Here is a 21,174-nt window from a genome sequence, read left to right as displayed (position 1 = left end):
CGAATGGCCGAACTGTATATAGGGCTGTATGTTTTGTATGATAATCCAATTTAACAAAGTAACTAATAACTAAAAACTGTCAAATAAATGCAGTGGGGTAAAAGTACAATATTTGCCTCTGAGATGTCGTGGAGTAGAAGCAGAAGTATTGGAAATTGGAAATACTCAAGTAAAGTACAAATACCTCAGAATTGTACTTAAGTACAGTACTTAAGTAAATGTACTTAGTTACTTTACACTACTGACAGGATGTGTGAGTGTATCTGCCGCAGCCTAGACTATTCTCTCTCACGGCTCTCAAGCTGTGGAATGACCTCCACAGGAGGTCTGCGGTCAGGACTGCAGATTCAGGCTGAAAACGCATGTCTTCACATAGCACTCCTCATACCTTGTGTCCATTCTTGTCACCTATTTGTTAATCCATGCTAGTTATTATACTATACAGACTTCACATAATGTTATGTTCTTTAGATAGACATACTGTTTGCTTTAACCACAATGCTAAGAATGTTATTTACTTATAGCATGATAGTGGTTTAATTAATCGTGCGGTGTGATATTATGTCTTGTTGCACGTTGACCCATGATTCAACGTGATTGACCCTAGTGATTCAACGCATGGAATTCAATGGCCCAAACCACACCAAAGGGTTGAGGCGGTTTTAGCGTTAACTCCTTGCAACCGTTTGGACCCAAGGAGTTACATGGTGACCCTTTTGGTGTGGTTAGGGCTTAAGTGTTAAGACGGTGCTGTTTTTCATTTGTTTTTCAAATGGCTACCCAGATTGGGTTTGTCGTTTACCTGGTATCCTAGTTACTTTGTAGCACTTAATTGTTTTCTTTGCACTCTAATTACATGTCCATTTACCCTGTTGATTGTTGACTAGGATTCATGGCCTTTACTCTGCCCTTGCACTTGTAAGTAGCTCTGGATAAGGACTATTAAGGAGTGTCTGATAAATATCTAAATTGCAAATCATATATGGTAACATTTAAAAGAGGAGGTACAGTAAACCATCTATCACTCAAGGAGGTACAGCAGAGACAATATGCCCACTATCAGAAATCCATGCATGCAGGTTAATTGTGTGCTGTTGAGCCATTATCACTAATGGAGCTGTGAAAAATAGACCTGTCACCTGCTCTACAGTCTCTCTCTCTCTCTCTCTCTCTCTCTCTCTCTCTCTCTCTCTCTCTCTCTCTCTCTCTCCCCCCCCCCCCCCCCCTCTGGTTGGCAAACCATTCTCATACATGCAAGGGAAACGCAAACACACGTGTGCTTACACACATGTGCTATTTTCAGCCAAACATCCAGAAGTCATGGCAGTTTTGGGTGTGTTTGTCACATTAGCTGCATGGTTCCTCTGAAACGGTGGTAGTTCAGCAGTGGGTACAGAGTTAACTTATATAACATCCATTAGCAGCTTGGACCAGACCATTAGGTTGCAGTGAAATGGACCCTTTATAGAGACAGCGCAAATCATCACTGTGTGATTGTGTGTAAATGACTAATGTGTCCTGTTCTTGTGAGTGGGTGGGTGGGTGGATGAGGGTGAAGGGACAGTGAGTGAGTGGGTGGGTGGGTGGATGAGGGTGAAGGGACAGTGAGTGAGTGGGTGGGTGGGTGGATGCGGGTGAAGGGACAGTGAGTGAGTGGGTGGGTGGGTGGGTGGATGTGGGTGAAAGGACAGTGAGTGAGTAGGTGGGTGGATGTGGGTGAAGGGATGTCGGGTGTGAAAGAGAGATGGAAGGTTCGTACTCGTTTTTCACAGCCCATTTATAGTGTGCAGCGAGGCCAGAGGGGTCTGAAGCCTCAGTGCATCCACTGCCTAAAAAACCCTGCATCAATATCTCTCTCTCTCTCTCTCTCTCTCTCTCTCTCTCTCTCTCTCTCTCTCTCTCTCTCTCTGAAAAACTGTTTTCATTGCAAATTGATGAACGGTCTCGAGACATTACAGTAATCAAAGGGTGATGAGATTGCAAATCACAATAGTATTAAAATATATAATCAATGAAAAAACCCGAAAATAGCAGCAAACAACAAACGTGAGCTCTGCAATACCATGAACAGACTCGATGTGTGTGCACACATGTGTGAAAGATATGTTTTGATCCCTGGGGGGGAAATGCAGGTGTTGTAGTAACAACATCAGTAAGCATAAAACACAAAACACTAGTGAAACAAGAGTGCATGCATTATGCATTCACACCTGTGTTTGCATGCATGGGTATCCTTAATTTACACTATTGATCAAATTTTTAGGACAAACTGTAAGTTAACGCAAAACTCAATAATTCAACCTAAACTACAGTAGCAAAACAACACCTGCTCAAACAGGTTTCTGCCACTGCATATCAAAGTATCCTCCTCAGCGGAGGTTGAGGTTGCCAGGCTGGACCCTGATCTTCCTCAGCGGAGGTTGAGGTTGCCAGGCTGGACCCTGATCCTCCTCAGCGGAGGTTGAGGTTGAGGTTGCCAGGCTGGACCCTGATCTTCCTCAGCGGAGGTTGAGGTTGCCAGGCTGGACCCTGATCCTCCTCAGCGGAGGTTGAGGTTGCCAGGCTGGACCCTGATCTTCCTCAGCGGAGGTTGAGGTTGCCAGGCTGGACCCTGATCCTCCTCAGCGGAGGTTGAGGTTGCCAGGCTGGACCCTGATCTTCCTCAGCGGAGGTTGAGGTTGCCAGGCTGGACCCTGATCCTCCTCAGCGGAGGTTGAGGTTGCCAGGCTGGACCCTGATCCTCCTCAGCGGAGGTTGAGGTTGCCAGGCTGGACCCTGATCTTCCTCAGCGGAGGTTGAGGTTGCCAGGCTGGACCCTGATCCTCCTCAGCGGAGGTTGAGGTTGCCAGGCTGGACCCTGATCTTCCTCAGCGGAGGTTGAGGTTGCCAGGCTGGACCCTGATCCTCCTCAGCGGAGGTTGAGGTTGCCAGGTTGGACCCTGATCTTCATATCAAAGTATCCTCCTCAGCGGAGGTTGAGGTTGCCAGGCTGGACCCTGGTCTTCATATCAAAGTATCCTCCTCAGCGGAGGTTGAGGTTGCCAGGCTGGACCCTGATCTTCCTCACAAGAGGTGTTTTGTTCCCGCGACACAAGATAAGCTTTTCAAAATGTGCATCAGAAAGATGGTTTCTCTTTGGTTGGAAAATACATAGACTAAAGGGCCATTCACATGCTGGAGTGTCTGTATTCCCCTGTAGCAGAGCAGTCACAGGCTGACAGGGCCGTGTATGGCGGTGACATTTCATACTGATTCCTATCAGTTTTCCTACATGCCTTCACAATCAGACTGAAAGAGTAGAGCGGCAAGTGATTACCAGTTTCATCTCTACTCTCTTTGATCAAACATTGATTGTCTGCCGGCCCTAAATCCATCGTTCTATCTGACTTGAGACAGCTCGGACTGAGCTGAATGTGAAACATATTCAGGGACTGACTTTCTTTGCCCACTGGAAGAATTCAAAAGAAATCTGTTGAAATATTGAAATATTTGCCAGGGGCTGACATGCGGACGGACAGACACAAGCACATTTGGGGGACACATACATAATGGCTGAACACTCTTCTAGGACGGTGGCCCCTCCCCTTAGGCACCATGCAATAAGAATGTCTCCAGTGTGTCTCCATTTTATTATTATTATTATTATTATTATTAGTAGTAGTAGTAGTATTTTTTTTATTTATATGGCATCGTTCTACCAGAATCAGCCGCGACACCGATGCAGTGCCAAGTCAGCGTTGGGGAGGGTCGAATGGCACACCTGTGGTTTACCACATTTCTTTATTTATTATTACAAAACATTTTCAAAAAAACATTCTTAAAAGAAGCAACATTTTTCATGAATTAAAAGCAAATTCAAAGAATTTTCTCAGAAATTCAAAGAAATTCCATGCATTTAAGTAGTAGCGAAAATAGCCGATCCACAAGCTCACAACGCGACGCGAAAGCTATTTCCACTCGTTTGAGTCCCCGGGGCTAATATACGTTTGGGAGCCAGTGTGTATGAGAAGACTCACCTCCTATGAGCATGGTACAGATGGAGAAGATCTTCTCCGAGTCCGTGTTGGCGGAGACGTTGCCGAAGCCCACGCTGGTCAGACTGCTCAGGGCGAAGTAGAGCGAGGTGACGTAGCTGCTCCGCATGGAGGGGCCCCCGCCCAGCATCCCGGAGCCCCCGGGGCTGACCATGCCGGGCCCGGGCGCCGTGGCCACGCCCCCGGCCACGCTGCTCCCGTTCCACTGGCTGGAGTTCCAGGAGTCCCGCCCCAGCCCCGCCTCCGACCCGGACACGTTCCACTGGCTGCCGTTGGCCGGCACGCCGCTGACCACGCTGGGAGGCAGCGCGTCGGGCGCCAGCGTGGCTAGCGGAGGCAGGAAGTAAGGGGTGCCCAGGCGCTTGGCCAGCTCATGGAGCCAGCCTGACACGCACACACACACGCACAGAGAGAGACACACACACACACACACACACACACACACACACACGCATGTACGCAGAGGGATTGAGAGAGTGACAGCGAGTCAGACAGAGGGAGACAGAGAGAGATATAATTCATCAGGGCAGTGATTTCAGTCAAGGTAATTTCACAGCAGACAGACAGAAGATCTGATCTGGATTGAGCTGAAAATGAGGGTAAAGAGTGAGTGACAGGTGGTTCAGTGTGGTGGACAAATGAGGATGGAGGAGGCATATGAAGGCCTGTAGGAAGACAGGGAGGAAGGAAGAACGTGAGGATGGAGGAAGCATATGAAGGCCTGTAGGAAGACAGGGGGGAAGGAAGAACGTGAGGATGGTGGAAGCATATGAAGGCCTGTAGGAAGACAGGGAGGAAGGAAGAACGTGAGGATGGAGGAAGCATATGAAGGCCTGTAGGAAGACAGGGAGGAAGGAAGAACGTGAGGATGGAGGAAGCATATGAAGGCCTGTAGGAAGACAGGGAGGAAGGAAGAACGTGAGGATGGTGGAAGCATATGAAGGCCTGTAGGAAGACAGGGAGGAAGGAAGAACGTGAGGATGGAGGAAGCATATGAAGGCCTGTAGGAAGACAGGGAGGAAGGAAGAACGTGAGGATGGTGGAAGCATATGAAGGCCTGTAGGAAGACAGGGAGGAAGGAAGAACGTGAGGATGGTGGAAGCATATGAAGGCCTGTAGGAAGACAGGGAGGAAGGAAGAACGTGAGGATGGTGGAAGCATATGAAGGCCTGTAGGAAGACAGGGAGGAAGGAAGAACGTGAGGATGGAGGAAGCATATGAAGGCCTGTAGGAAGACAGGGAGGAAGGAAGAACATGAGGATGGAGGAAGCATATGAAGGCCTGTAGGAAGACAGGGAGGAAGGAAGAACATGAGGATGGAGGAAGCATATGAAGGCCTGTAGGAAGACAGGGAGGAAGGAAGAACGTGAGGATGGAGGAAGCATATGAAGGCCTGTAGGAAGACAGGGAGGAAGGAAGAACGTGAGGATGGTGGAAGCATATGAAGGCCTGTAGGAAGACAGGGAGGAAGGAAGAACGTGAGGATGGAGGAAGCATATGAAGGCCTGTAGGAAGACAGGGAGGAAGGAAGAACGTGAGGATGGTGGAAGCATATGAAGGCCTGTAGGAAGACAGGGAGGAAGGAAGAACATGAGGATGGAGGAAGCATATGAAGGCCTGTAGGAAGACAGGGAGGAAGGAAGAACGTGAGGATGGAGGAGGCATATGAAGGCCTGTAGGAAGACAGGGAGGAAGGAAGAACGTGAGGTGGAGGCAGAGCCATAAAGTAAGACAGAGTTACGCAAACTCCGTTCACTCAATGGGGCCAGTCCAATGGCGGCTCTTCTACATGGGGATACATAGAGCATGGGGATAACCGGAAGTTTACGGAATGCATTGGAGTCTATGGGCTCGCGCGAGTAAATTAACCACGTGACCGGGCTGTTTTCTCTTCAATTAGAAGGCTCTGGGTGGAAGGAAGCTATAGAGTGTCGCAGTCCCGCGCCCTTTCATGACGACGAGTGGCCTGGAAGAGAATTTCCCATTCAGTTTTCCCATAGTTGTTTCAGAAAGTATTTATTTTGCCTGATTCAATAACTAACCCGGTGGTGCGTCATACGCTGAGAGTGTGGGCCCAGTTCAGGAAAACGTATAATTATAGAGACCTCTCCCTGGTCAGTCCTGTTGCTTCCAACCACCTTTTTGTTCAATCAATGCAAGACATGACCTTTCAGAGTTGGCATGGAAAGGGCATCAAATGGTTTAAAGACCTGTTTATAGAAGGGAGGTTTGCATCCTTTGATCAAACTTAAAAGAAATATAGTCTACCTAGAACACACTTCTACAGATTTTTGCAGGCCCGACATTATGTGAGCTCTATACTACCTGGCTTCCCTAATAAGCCTAATGCTAACCCTATTGATGAATTTCTGTCTTTTGACCCAACGATTAAGGGCGCCATTTAAATATTGTACAAATTCGAGGCCAGCGCCCTTAGATAAGATAAAGGCCGACTGGGAACATGATCTGGGCCTCACACTGTCTGATGAAGTTTGGGATTCTATTTTTTCTTCTATACATAAGTCTTCTCTTTGTGCACGACATTGCTTAGTGCAGTTTAAAATAGTCCATAGAGCTCATATGTCTAAGGCTAAACTGGCTAGTATTTATCCTGACGTAACTCCTACCTGTGACAAGTGCAAGAGCGGTGATGCAACTTTGATCAATCAGTATTGGATGTGTCCTAAATTACAACCATTTTGGGGGAATGTGTTCAATACTCTATCCAACATTCTACATCAAAATCTAGACCCAGATCCCTTAGTGGCTCTCCTTGACACTGCTGGAAGGGATGACCTTCCTCTAACACGCATAGAGTGTTGTATGGTCGACTTTGCCTTGTTGCTCGCTAGACGTGCCATTCTGCTCAAATGGAAGGATGCTGCCCCGCCCGTGCTCCGTCAGTGGCTTCGTGATATAATGTCCTGTCTCGAGTTGGAGATGTCAAAGTTTTCAATTGCCGGCTCTGAGAAAAAGTTTTACAAGACCTGGGGCCCGTTTATGACATTCTACCACAACACACAAACTGCATAGTGTGCCGTGCCTATGCCTCGGCCAACGCCAAACCACAACAGAAACAAAATCTGCTCTGCTATGAAAAATCTGCTTTTTATTTTATTATATTTTTATTTGTTGTAATTATGTATGCATGTATTTTTGTGTATGTGTATATAGATATATTTATTTATTTTATTTCCTCCAGACTGTTTTTCCGACTATCCTTGGGATTGTGGGTGGGGGGAGGGTGGTATAGGGGATTGAGTTTTATTTTTACATTTTATATGTCTGTTTAATACTTGCCCCTGGGCTACTGTTACAAAAACCTGAATAAAAAGATTTTGAAAAGAAAGAAAGTATTTATTTAAAGACCTTGTAAGCCTCATACAAAGCCAACTCGGATCGTGACAACTCTAATTATTTATTGGACCGAACAAATAATTAGAAAGAAGAAAAACAACAAAAAAGTGTTGTACCCGGCCCTTTTTTTCTTCTTTCTAATTATTTGTTCGGCCCAAACATTTTTGTTTATTTTCATGAGTTGTCACACTCCGAGTTGGCTTTGTCCGAAGCGTACAGGTCTTTAGATAAATACTTTCTGAAACGTCTATGGGAAAATAAATTGGAAATTGTCTTCCGGGCCGCTCGCCGGGGGCGGGACTGCGACACTCTATAGGCCATAGGTTGGGAATTAAAAAAGGATGTTATAGCGTGCGTTCTTGCTGCTTGTTGTTCGATTGTATCTGGTTCTCTGTTTCGGTTGTCTTGTTTTGAAAACTGCTGCACAAATCAAGTTTGAGAAGAAGAAGAAGAATCCGAACGTATACAATATGGTTCAGTTAGCTTTGCTGTTGGGAGTAGCACTCCATTGCATTACATTATTATATTTCATACAGGGCCTCCTTTTCTACAGATCCAGTCAAAAGAAAGGTAAAAAGAAAAACATTCTCAAAGTGTTTCCATGGAGTTAACACCATGGAAACACTCCTGGATTGTATGCCTCTGTCCAGGGTGCTGATCTGTTCTCACTTCTGTCAAGGTTGCCAACACTAACAGTCACGACTCACGAGGCGCTGTCCAGGGTACTGATTCACTAGTCTGAGTCTGAATACATCCTCCCCTCCCCTGATCTATCATGGATAACACCTCCACTCGCTTCTGTCCAGCACTTGTTGAACTTCAGACGAACTGTGTGCTTGATATTCTGTCCTTGAAAGCGATTGCAAAAATCAAAGGGGGAATAGTGAAACCAGTGTACTTGTCTGTGTGTCAGGGTGTGTGTGTGTGTGTGTGTGTGTGTGTGTGTGTGTGTGTGTGTGTGTGTGTGTGTGTGTGTGTGTGTGTGTCTTGTTTATAGTTCCAGCAAGGAAAATTGACCCTTTTCACATCATGTGTAGCAAGGTAAAGACAACTGCAGCTACTGAAATTAATCCTGATGAATGTGTTACATATAGCTATGCCACAGAGCAACCTGAGAATAGTCAACAATAGCATTGTCAATGATGGCTAACTGGCATACCTAAATCGAATGTAGACCCACTTTTCACTCAATTATCGCAACTGTGTTCACCCTGTTATGACACATCTGTGAAAAGCCCTTGAATTATTGATGAGGCTGCCGACCAAAGACGCACTCCACTACAACAACAGGCCCTTGACGTGTGTAACTGTATAGGCTAATAGAATAGCTGTAGAATCGTCTGTTATATCGAAATCCTCTGTTTTTCTGACAGCCAACTAAACGCTGACTCATATTTTATTGACCAGAATGTTGTCTGTCTCTCATTATGTGATTTGCCGAAAGTGGCTTGGCACAAATCAATACAGAATGAGAAACAGAGACAAAAACAGTGCTAGAAAAAGAGAGAGAGGGGGGGATAGGGGGGGAGTGAAAATGAAAGGCATAGAGACAGATAGACAACGGGAATGTCTTTTAGGGTGGGCTGCCGTGCAGACACATTTTGGTTTCAAAATAACCTAAATCACTTTTGCTGCTGTCATGTCTGTACATACGACAAGGTCAAATGAGAGAAGAGATGTAATGTGTTAGTAATAGATGTGAAACATGAAACTGTCAAAAAGCAATCCCAGAGTAAACACATACATATCAACTGTGCGTGCGTGCGTGTGTGCGTGTGTGCGTGTGTGCGTGCGTGCGTGCGTGCGTGCGTGCGTGCGTGCGTGCGTGCGTGCGTGCGTGCGTGCGTGCGTGTCTCAGGCAAAGGATTTGTCAGGTTAGGGATAAAGAACACAACAGGGTCTGAGGATGACCGTTGCCACAATTCAGAGTCAAAAGGCTTACAGCTCGCCCCCTTCGGAAAAAGATGCACACGCCTGTCTGATTGCGTGTGTTTGCAAGTTTATCACAGCGCATAGGCTCGTGTTTTATAGTATGCCACCCGAGGGATCAGAGATCTCTCCTGTGAGGGATGCTCGCTGAACACAATTCCAACCTTATTAAAAGCATCAGTCTGGATGAGAATGCATGAGGGGCTGTGTCAGCACTGATACGATCATCAACCATCAATCTGCTGAAGTCAGGTCTGTAGGAGCTTACGGCGCGTGAACAAATAGCAGCAGATGTGTAAATACGCCAGTGATAAAGGCCAACGTATAGCTTCACAGGCAGCCATGGCGTGTTGGATGCTCCACATTTGGTTCAGACAAGGCATTTATTTCAAAGAAAAGGAGCATGTGGTTTGCGCGCATACAAGGTTCGATTTTCTTAGTTACGTACTCAACCTATTGGTTTTATACCTGTATATAATTTATGTTGTTTGTATGTCTGGCCTCGTGGGGAAAGATGGTGGGTGGGTGGGGAGGATTGGGAAAGGAGTTGTGGGAGAAAATATAAAAACAAAGAGTTGTATTTTCTTTCTGTGAAACTTGCATATGATGTCATACTCTTTGAATAAAATGTATTAAAAAAATAAAAATAAAAAGGTTCGATTTGGAAAAGAAAAAACTAATCTTAACCACTAAAGCCCACGCCCTACTTTGTATACTTCATATACAACAAGTAACGAAGGTAGCTGATCTACAAGCTCACAATGCGTCGCATATCGGACATGTACATTTCCCAAAAGGAAATGCTCACTGGCGTTAAAAATGAATGACCAGAGGGGGGGTATCAAAATCAGAGGCACCTACTGTATGTAAATCGAACTCCGTGTGCATAATGTGCTGTATCTGTGCATGATGTACGTATACTGTAACTGCTGCGCTTTGAATGGCATCAACCGATAAAAACCAGTATGTTCTTATCTGGACCATGCAGTGCAGGCAATATGGACATTTCCACATACTGCCTACCGTGAGTAGGCGACTAGGAAAGGTCAGTTACTGTACGTGGCCAGTTAAGACTGAGGTTATAGGGTTAGGGCTAGATTTAGGGTTACGGTCAGTAAATAGTCGGACAACGCGACCAACGCCACGTCGGACAGCGGCTGGCAACAACGTCAGTATGTGGAAATGTCCATACTGGCTGCATTGCAGGCTGTTGACAAGGGCTGATGACGTCGATTATGTCATGTGATAACATCCGAAGACCCCTATACTAGGCATGTAACGATTCACTCAACTCATGATACGATTCGTATCACGATATGAGGTTCACGATACGATTTTTCACGATATTAAAAAAATCACACCCGTGTGACCTGAGTGGTGCAAGGTCTTATATAGTCTGATCAGCTATGTCAGTGACGTCACACACTAACCATAGCAACCATGCTCACCTGTGCACGGACACGTACACAGGTACACAAACATAGATACAGACAAAGCTCAAAAATATATATTTGAAAGAAAAAATACCGTTTTTTTAATTTTATATAATTTATCTTCCCCCTGAGATTTTTTATTTAACTACATTGCAAAAAAGTAGCATTACTTTTGACAATTTCAATGAATCGATTCATATCGTCGGGATTAATATCGATATATATCGATATACGATATATCGTTACATGCCTACCCAATACCTACAAATAGTGGGTAAATAGTGGGTCCCAGTGAGTGACCCAGTAGTGTTTTGGAAACGGTGGACTAACCGATGTCCCACGAGCCGGGGCTCTCGATCTCCTTGCGCCCTATGAAGTACCAGACGCAGGCCATCCAGTGGGCCAGCAGGGCGAACATGGACATGAGCAGGGTCAGAACCACGGCGCTGTACTGTGAGTAGCGCTCCAGCTTCTGCAGGAGTCTGAGCAGCCGCAGCAGGCGAACCGTCTTCAGCAGGTGGACCCCGAAGTACTGCAACCAACAAAGAGAACGTGGTTCACTTCACAGTGGTGGGAAAAGTACTCAAATGTTTTACTTCATGTACAAGTGTTGATACTGGTTAATGTCGAAATGCTCCGTTAGGCCTCACTCAGACCTTTAAAACATTGATGCATGCTTGTTGTATGAATGTTGTGAGTGTCATGGCCGCCCCAATGCATTTCCAATGGAAGTCACATGGTTTGTAGTCCACATTTTGGACTACAAGCTGTTGTATGGCTTTCGGCTGTGTTTCGACTGCGCCCCTCCCCCTCATACAACACAAATCTTGTGTCAAACCATGTGACTCCCATTGGAAATGCATTGGGGCAAGCTGTGTCACACCCTTTGTATACAACAAGCATACAGCAATCTGTTGCGACCGTGTGAGTGAGGCCTTACAAGTAAAAGTCTGGAATTTATTTTTTAGAGTAAAAGTACAAATGTATTGGCATCAAAGTACCAGATGTAAAAGTACTCGTTATGCAGAATGTCCCATTTCAAGTTTTCAAATGTATAAGAAATCTTTTGAAAATTGCAGATCTACAAGCTCACAATGTGACGCATTGTGAGCTTGTAAATCGGCTATTTTCAAATGGTCAAAATGTATATATGTCTGAAGTGATTACTGTATGTTTTGTAATAATAAAAAAAGAAAATCCAAATTTACAAAGTAACTAAAGCTGTCAAATAAATATAGTGTCTGAATAAAAGCTGAATAAAAGTATAATATTTGCCTCTGAGATGTAGTGGAGTAGAAGTAAAGGTATTGGAAATTGGAACTACTCAAGTAAAGTACAAATACCTCAAAAGTGTACTTAAGTATAGTACTTACTGTACGTGAATTTGCTTAGTTACTTTACACCACTGATAAGGACTGCTGGTATTCCCTGGCAGTGTGGGGAGGGAGGCGGTTGAAAACACAGCAGGCTGCCAGCTTCACTATTATGGCACTACAAAGGAAGGTTTTTATGTTCTGTCACTGTGTTTTGCGATTTCGCGTCTGGATAAACGCCACTCCAGTTTCTCCTGTGGTTTGTTTTTTTTGGTTTTTGGTTTTTACAATTTCAACCACTGACAGCAACCATGTTTGGTAGCTGACTTTTGTTCATGTTTGGCAGTCGCTTACAGGGGTTTCTAACCACTAGAGCCTTAACTAGTTACTACTTTTGAGATTGGAGATTGGTGTTGAGGGTAAAAAGGAGTCTACCTAGTATAGAGCCCTGGGGGACCCCTGGTCAACTATATGGTTTTAGTGGTTAGCATGCGTTGAATCAACTGCTGTATAACTATACCACAGGGATATAGTTTCAGTTGATTGCTCAGCTGTCAGCAGCTCACCTGAATGTAATTAGTCAAAACCGTCACAAAGTACGTGTTCTGAATAAGCTGTCCCTAACCATCTGTTTCTATTCAAAATATGGAAATATTGATTGATTATAGCAGGTTCTTAAGCATGCATTCATACTAGCCAGGCTTAGAAAGTTTGTCTGACGAGTGAGCACCATGAAAACGTCCTCCAGTCCTCTAGATGTGATTCCCACCACTCTTTTAAAGGGTGTTTAAGGCGCTACTGAACATGTTTAACTCATTCAGGCCTGACGTCGAAATTAAAAAAAAAAGTTTTCTAAATCATGACAATTTTCTGAAAGTTTTGAGGCACATTTTTCAAAAATAGCAGACCTACAAGTTCATAGCGCGCCACTCGGTGGCGCGCTATGAGCTTGTAGATCTGCTATTTTTCAATAGCTAAATTATAACATAATGTTTAAAACACCAAAACATCTCGCTACTCTCAGGTCATGTCCTATTTTAAAATAGCCATTGTACAGCTGCTTTTAAGAAAAAGCCTGGTTTAGATCCTGCATTGCATAATAATAACTACCGGCCTATTTCAAAGCTTCCTTTTATTTCAAAGAGTTTAGAAAAAATTGTTGCCAACCAACTTTTTAAATAGTCACAACATTTTAGATAAGTTTCAATCTGGTTTTAGACCAAATTAGACTTGTCCCGATACCATTTTTTCAGACAGATTACGAGTACAAGTACTTCATTTTTAGTACTCGTCGATACTGAGTACCGATACGAGTACTTTATTTTTGTTTTGTTTGTTATTTTAGCCCCTTTTCCTCATAGACACAGATGGATCTCTGATCTACACTTGTCATTTATGCTTGTAGATCGGCTGTTTTTGACAATTTGCTGCAGTGTTGGGTCAGACTTGCTTCCATTGCATTCGTTCAGCCTAGTGTCAATTGGATGTTTTGGTACTCGGGTCAGAGTATCTGGGCCGGTTCCGAGTACAAGTACTTGAGAGTGGTATGGGCACGAGTAACCATTACCAGTATCGGTATCGGAACAACTCTAGACCGAATCATTCCACTGAGACAGCTCTTCTTAGAGTGTGAAATGATTTAATGATGCTCTGTTTTAACACATTAGCCACTAGGGGGGGAGGCAGTGTTGTGCAGGTGCCAGAGAAATGTGTGAAAAACCCATAGAAGAAGAGCAGCCCCCTGACTAACCCCAAGGACTATTAAATGAGGACAGGGAGCGAAGTCCATACGGTGGACTCCATGTTGCTCCCTGGAAGGAAAGAAACATGCACAATGGGCTATATGCAGCCAATACTTCCGTGTTCAGCTTCCTTGGTCTCAATTGCGCATGTTTCTTTCCTTCCAGGGAGCAACATGGAGTCCACCGTACGGTACAGTCTTCGCTTCCTAACCTTATTTAATTAACCTTGACTAACCCAAGGAAGCTTTGAGAAGGAAAGGACATGGTCACGTGACTGGGCTGCGCCATGATACTTTCATGGATGCTTTCATGGGAGCCAAACTACACCCGGAAGTTCGGCAGAATGCACTGGAGTCGATGAGAGCTCAGTGACCAGCTCATGAACAAACACTATTTCTGAATGACTGAGACCTTTTGTAAAGTAATCGCTTTTGGAAAACAACAGAAGATATAACACATTATTGTCTGCTGTGTTGCTTTTCGATATGTACACTGTGTAATGTTTATAGAGGTATGGTATCTAAAGAGCACAAAGTACCTTTCTGAACGTACCAAGTATCGCGATACTTCCCACCGTTTCCTGTCTGGCAAATCTCGCGATACCTCGGAGCCAGAAACGATACCTGTTTCTGTTTAGATCCTCAGATAAAATTATATACTGTGCACTCTGTGCACATCGAAAAGCAAGTGATTAGAAAACAACCTGTGATATGTCTTTGTTTATATTCCTGAACCGATTATATGACAAAGGTCTCAATTGTTCAGAAATTATATTTGTTATGAGCTGGTCCATTCACTGGTCCATTCAGTGCCATGTAATCATTGAACTTCGGGTGTTCGAGTTTTGGCTCCCATGAAAGTGTCCATGAAAGTGTCATGGCGCAGCCCAGTCACGTGACCATTTCCTTTCCTTCTGTAAGCTTCCTTGTGACTAACTATACGTGTATAGCCATTTATAGCTGTTGTTGTTGTTGCTTTAAGAGGAGCAGAATCCACCAGTGGTAGCATCATCATTAGCTTAGCTTGTTTTCAGGTTTTATAAGGTCCTAAACATCCCATATTGTTTCATTTTGAGCAGAATAAGGACAAATAAGCGCGTGCGTGGCCGCGTGCGTCCACGTCACATGCACGTCGGATTAAAAATAAATAAAAATACATTTTAGAAAACCGCTTACCCTACCTTTATGTTGGCTCTGATACATACGAGAACAGACGAGACAATACCCCAAAAATAAGTAAACACTTACACACCCATCCATGCAAAGACACCATTCAGTTCAATTCAATGGTGGTTGGCATTCAGAGTGAACTCACTGGCCAGGAAAGAAACAATCACTAAGCCTCACTGCCTGAATGGTATGGATAGTGATATCACCTGTCACCATATACAATGAGTCAATAGAACGGAGCTCTAAACCAACAAGATACAATTTACAATTTAAGCATTTAGCAGACGCTCTTAATCCAGAGCGATTTACATTAATCAGGAACAAAAAGCATGGCAATACATCACATACATAAAAAGTAGTTATCATGAAACATGCGTAAGCTAAGAACGTAACTGTGGAATATATAACGAAACTATACATATAAACTATACTATACTATACTATACTATACTATACTATACTATACTATACTATACTATACTATACTATACTATACTATATACTATACTATACTATACTATACTATACTATACTATACTCCTGGTGTAGAGGCCATAGCAGAGGCCATAGCATGAAATCAATATTATTGAGATTGAGAATATGATCAACTCAACCATGCTGTTTTAACATGACACACACACACACACGCACGCACACACACACACACACACACACACACACACACACACACACACACACACACACACACACACACACACACACACACACACACACACACACACACACACACACACACACACACACACACACACACACACACACACACACACACACGCACACAGACGGCACAGAGACTCACCACACTGACGTTGAAAGCATAGAGGAGGTCAAAGGGCAGGGCGGCGATGAGGTCAACAAACAGCCAGGTGGTGACGTAGTGAAGGCAGATGGAGCGGGCGTCATACACCACCTGGCCTGACGTGCTCACATAGGTGGTCCGGAAGTTCAGCACTATGTCTGGAGGGAGGAGCACCACACACACGCACACACACACACACAGACACACAGACACAGACACACTTTTGACTCCTCTACATTTCTAGGATGGTAAAAATGACATTATGAATTAACCAATTAGAGGAGTAGTTTAACCAAACGCATATGTTTTTGTCTCATTCCTAAGGGCACAGAAGGGGGCATGCCCATGGGCCTGTATGGGACCAACCGACTTCAAACGTGGCGCACACAGTGGCAAGGACTCAAGGGAGTGCAGTGCCCGCCATCATGTAGTTTGGGTATCCAGTTGTCCAGAATCGCCGATCAAACCAATATGCCCATAATGTATTATGGGCATTCCAATATATGGGCATTTACTCATGACACCAGGGATTTCCACAGATGGGCATAAAAGGGACAATGCATGGATAATTAAAAGACAATACTAATATACAATAATAATAATAAATGAACATTCAGTGGAAAATGTTGTAAAAGAGATTTGATTGATACTTCAGGAAAAACCTGAGTCAAGGAAGATTTTAATTGCTCCCGATGTGCAGGTTGGTGCCTTGCATGGTTTTATCCGCCATCTGTGTACGTGTGTGTGTGTGAATGGGTGAACGTAATGCACATTATGTAAAGCGCTTTGGATAAAAGTGCTATATAAATGCACCATTTACCAATTATATAGGGTTTAAGTGGTTAGGGGTTTTGTTAACAAGACAGGAGATAATCCGCAGGGCCTAAGTGTATGCTAATTCCAAACTATATATTGCAACTAACAATTGTATTACTTCAAATCATCAAATGCATTATCTATTGCTAGGATAATAGATAGGATGTAATGACAAATTTAACTTGATACTAAAAAGCAACCATAAACAGTTAATGGTGTCGTTAAATATAAATGAGTAGTGCGACTCATTGACCAGGGGCAGCTAATTAATGCAAATTATTTAATGCATAAGGGAAACTTGAGATGCAGCATGTACTGTGTTGGCTGAGCAAAGTATTGGTACACAGGCAGGCATATTATTTGTAGTGATTGGCTATTTGCTGACAGGAGTCAGCCATTTAACTGCGGGCGGTTCATATAATTTCATTACACAAGTATATCGATGAAGGGCTCAGATTCACTTTCAGCCATTAAAGGATATCGGCCATTGTAGGAAGGCTGACCGCCAGGAGTTCATCATTATTAGGACAAGAGTGGCGATAAAAGGCATTATTGCTTGCAGGACAACAAGTTAATAAATGAAAAGTAATGGGCCTGTGGTTGGCAATGGCTCATGTCCTCGCATTGCTGTGTTACTTCATCTTTACTGCATCTTTACCAACTTCAGAAACTTTGTCGAAGAGCCTGCCAAAAAAGAACTGCCATAATTCCCAGTTCCCACCAGGGGCTGGTAATTGAGTCCTGAATAAATTACAGATAAGTCTTTACACCTGGTGTCAGCGTGTGTGCAAGCTATAGTTTAATTAGTTTTAGTTTAATTAAAGGTCCTGACCTACAACATGAAATTCAACTTTTCAAACAATGTTGGTGTTTTTTGCACTCCCCTGTGTGTTTTCTATCCCCATAAATATGCAATTTTGAACAATCAGGCTTTCTCATCATGTAGGGGCTTTTATGGAAATTGCTTTCAGGAACAGCTCAACTGATATGGTCGTACACATGACGTCATCTGTATCACCGTACTTTGTATAATTCCTCCCCCTCTTCAGTCTTTAGTTCCAAATTAGCATTTCCTCTTTGTTTATAATGTCAGTCATTGTTGATTTTCCAAGCTGGCATGAAATGGAAACAAGCCTGGGTGGGTATATCTAGCATCAGTATTGTAATGACTCAAAGATAAAAAATAATTTGCATATCAGCACCCCCACCACCTCAGGACATTGTAGTACTGCAGCTAAAACTGCTTCAGAAGCCAGAAACGACATGGACTGGTTACATCAGAGTGGTGATTTAGTCTCAAACCATCAGAAACACATTTGAGGGACATAAACACCATAAAAATGCACTCGGTGCCGCGCTATGAGCTTGTAGATGTAGATGGTGTTTTAAGCATAACATAATGCTTAAAACACCAAAAGGGGTTCCCGCCCAAAATGGGTTAAAGGTATATTCAGTGATTTGACTTAATTCAAATATCACTTATTTTTTCTTTTTTTATGGATAATCCTCCCTACTATAGAGTGTGCTGACCATATAAGGAGTTCCTCCCTGTCCCCAGTGAGCCCCTGGGGTCAAAAAACCCTAGTTTCAGTTTTGGTGGCGGGTGGCAAAACCTTCATCCAATCAGGATGAGTGGGGCCTTCCTCCAATCATGATCGAGTGGGGGCGGGCCTTGGTGCACATGCTGTTGGCCTGTTGCACGTCCCCCCACTGTAGAGCGTGCATGTGCACATTTTGTTACCGGGGCGGACTGGGTGGTTTTCCAAATCACCCAAATCACTGAATGCTCCTTTAAGCAAGTAACATGGAAACTCAGTAACGCAGGCAGAACACACAACAGACTCCCGTGTATGCGGTGTATGAGTGTTCCACCCTCACCTAGCATGAAGAGGATCTCCACCAGGATGTCGCTGACACTGGGCGGGCTCCGCGGGACGCTGCCCACTGCCTCGTCCCTCCCGGCCACCACCGTGAAGCACACGTTGTAGGGCACGGTGACCGCCACGTAGAAGGTCGCCAGCAGGATCAGCCAATCCCAGCCCGCCTTGAAGGTGCCGTAGTGGAGCAGGATGAAGCGGGACTTCTGAATGGCCGCCACCTTGTACTCCGGGATGGGGGGCTTGTCCCCGAACATGTTCTGTGAGCGGGGACAGCGGGAGACACAGATCATACACCAAGATATACACAGTAGAAATATCCAGTGTTAAATGAACTCTGAGAGAGTACGAATGTAACCAAATGGACCCTTCCGGCTCCATTTGGTTACATCTGTACTCTCTGAGTTACAAATGAATTGACAGTGAGTATTGTATCGTAGACACACACGCATGCATTCATAAATGTACGTACATCCTGTTGCATTTTATGTGAGCACAGAATTGTATGTGTAAATGTGTTTTTTGTTTTGTGGAAAAAGCTAAGAGAACCTTTGATTGTACAGTTTGTAGCAAAAGCTTGCTGCTAAGAGACCCTTCGGTTGTACCGTTTTTAGCAGAAACTTGTAAATATCTAAGACCCACACAGAAGAAAACCCTTTACCTGCACTTTTTGTGGCAAAAGCGCTCAAACTTTCTTTCTTTTCCTGCCTTGATCTACTTACACCCCCCCCCCCCCCCTCTTCTTCCCTTTCTTTGTTTTTCTTGGAAAAAATGACACAGGGAACTATGCACAAAAAAGAATTCACCCACTTTTGTACTGTAATGTGACAATAAAGCTGATTCTGATTCTGTATGCCACTGGTCTAAATGCAGGGGTTTCACCCAAAATAAAATGGAAGCATCCCAACCTTCATGCTATCTGTGGTCCATGACTGTTCACTGTGCTACAGTACACAGGCAGTATACTGTAGCGGGCTTATGATCAATGTATAAATAGTGCATGACTGGCTTGTGCCTCTGACCCACCGTTCTGCAGACCCATTTCCGTCTCCTTATGGACAATACAATATGATCGGAGTACCTGAGCTAATTGCCCGTTTCTAATCCCAGCGATGAAAGCTCAGCAACGTGGCTAATAGCGATAATCCTGTGTCCGTGACCCTGGCGGTATGGGTGTGTGTGTGTGTGTGTGTGTGTGTGTGTGTGTGTGTGTGTGTGTGTGTGTGTGTGCGTGTGTGTGTGTGTGCGTGCGTGCGTGCGTGCGTGCGTGCGTGCGTGCGCAGGGGAATGGAAAGAACAGGTTGATTACATCACAACTGACTTTACAGCTAGGCTGAACCTGATGATGCTTCACAACTGCCACTGCTGATGATGTTGGAGGCTATTAGGTTGCCCTGACTAGAATACATCTCTGCTCCAACGTTCACCTAGCATGTAAAACACTTGAACAAAATGATAATGCAGTTCAGACACTTTCTGAGGAAATGGTTCGGACTTAACACCCACACCACACCACCAGAGACATTATTTCTCATAGCGCGCCACCGAGTGCCACGCTATGAGCTTGTAGATCAGCTATTTTTTAAAGATCTTGAAAATGTGTGCAAATCTTTGAATATATATTCTTTCACAGTAGGGCATTCATTAAAAAAATCGATGCATCGAATTCATTAACACAAGTCGATTCAAATTAGGAGAAGTCGAAAGTCAAAAAAAATGAAAATGAAAAGAAAAAAATAAATTTTCAATTGTTTTCCTCATATCATAATTTTTGCTCTATGTGTGCGTGTGTACAGAATTCAAACTGTAGGAATGGTTATTGTCACGGACAGAAGTCATTCTTTCCCTTTGCATACCGCACGGGAGCGCACTCGCCTATTAGTTTGCATTGCACAGTGCGCTCAGTGCACTATTTCAGAACGCGCCCTTAATTAAGAACCTAACTGCAGCTGTGTGTGGCTCTCAGCGGTGTCCCACTAGAGAAGTAACAGATAGAAGCGTGCAGACTTTATCCAACTTTATCTCCCCCCACCTCCGTACTGACGCAGTGACTGTCCTGTTTCTGGTTTAGCTTTACGTGCGGGACGCATGAATCTCTCCGTCTCCGGTCAGTGGGGGTTGTTGTTTATTTGCATGGCTCAGAAAAGAAGTAACATGAGGACGTTATCGAGTTGTTGTTGACCGTGGAAGGTAATAGCAGATTGTATTCTGATGATGTGCTAACTGCTGCTCGCTGCTATAATGTCAATATAGAGCTATGTCTTCTATTGTGTTCCGAAGGTCGGGCTGCTATACTACCACGAGTGTTAATGTTATATTTTATTTTGTATTGTGTTCTTATGGCTGTCTGGCCGGGCCGCTGTGCTGTGTGCCAATTATACCCCCTCTATGTTGTCTTCTCTTTTCTGGTCTCTGTGCCATTGCGCATGTATGCCTGCACTGTTTAGTATTTACTATTACATTTTTATATATATAAACTTTATTATAGGGTAAAAACAGTACTTCACATAAAAAAAGAGAATAAATACAAAATAAGAAAAGGATACATGGCACCCACAGGTTACTAATCTAAGAGAGGCACTCATGCCAGTGTCCTCTGATCGTAGATGTGTACCTGACAGAACTACGGCCAGGGTCTGTCATCTGTCCAATTAATCCATTCAATGAGAGATCCAGTCTGCACA

At 44.1% G+C, this 21,174-nt stretch overlaps 1 protein-coding gene across 1 annotated transcript in view; it reads right to left on the bottom strand.

Annotated features, from left to right (window-relative positions):
• The window catches only part of kcnh3 (potassium voltage-gated channel, subfamily H (eag-related), member 3), a gene marked incomplete at its 3' end in the record, with an annotated part of 142,523 nt that overhangs the window by 26,462 nt on the left and 94,887 nt on the right, over positions 1 to 21,174 (bottom strand). The window contains exons 5-8 of the mRNA XM_079517649.1: positions 18,492 to 18,750; positions 15,798 to 15,955; positions 11,084 to 11,285; positions 4,017 to 4,418 (exon numbers count right to left, since the gene is read on the bottom strand). Of these exons, the coding sequence (XP_079373775.1) occupies positions 4,017 to 4,418; positions 11,084 to 11,285; positions 15,798 to 15,955; positions 18,492 to 18,750 (1,021 nt within the window). The remainder of the gene's footprint in view (positions 1 to 4,016; positions 4,419 to 11,083; positions 11,286 to 15,797; positions 15,956 to 18,491; positions 18,751 to 21,174) is intronic.

The sequence above is a fragment of the Electrona antarctica genome (genome assembly GCF_951216825.1).
Source record: "Electrona antarctica genome assembly, chromosome: 13".
NCBI classification, from domain to species: Eukaryota; Metazoa; Chordata; class Actinopteri; order Myctophiformes; family Myctophidae; genus Electrona; species Electrona antarctica.
This window is presented reverse-complemented; position numbering and strand designations above follow the sequence as displayed.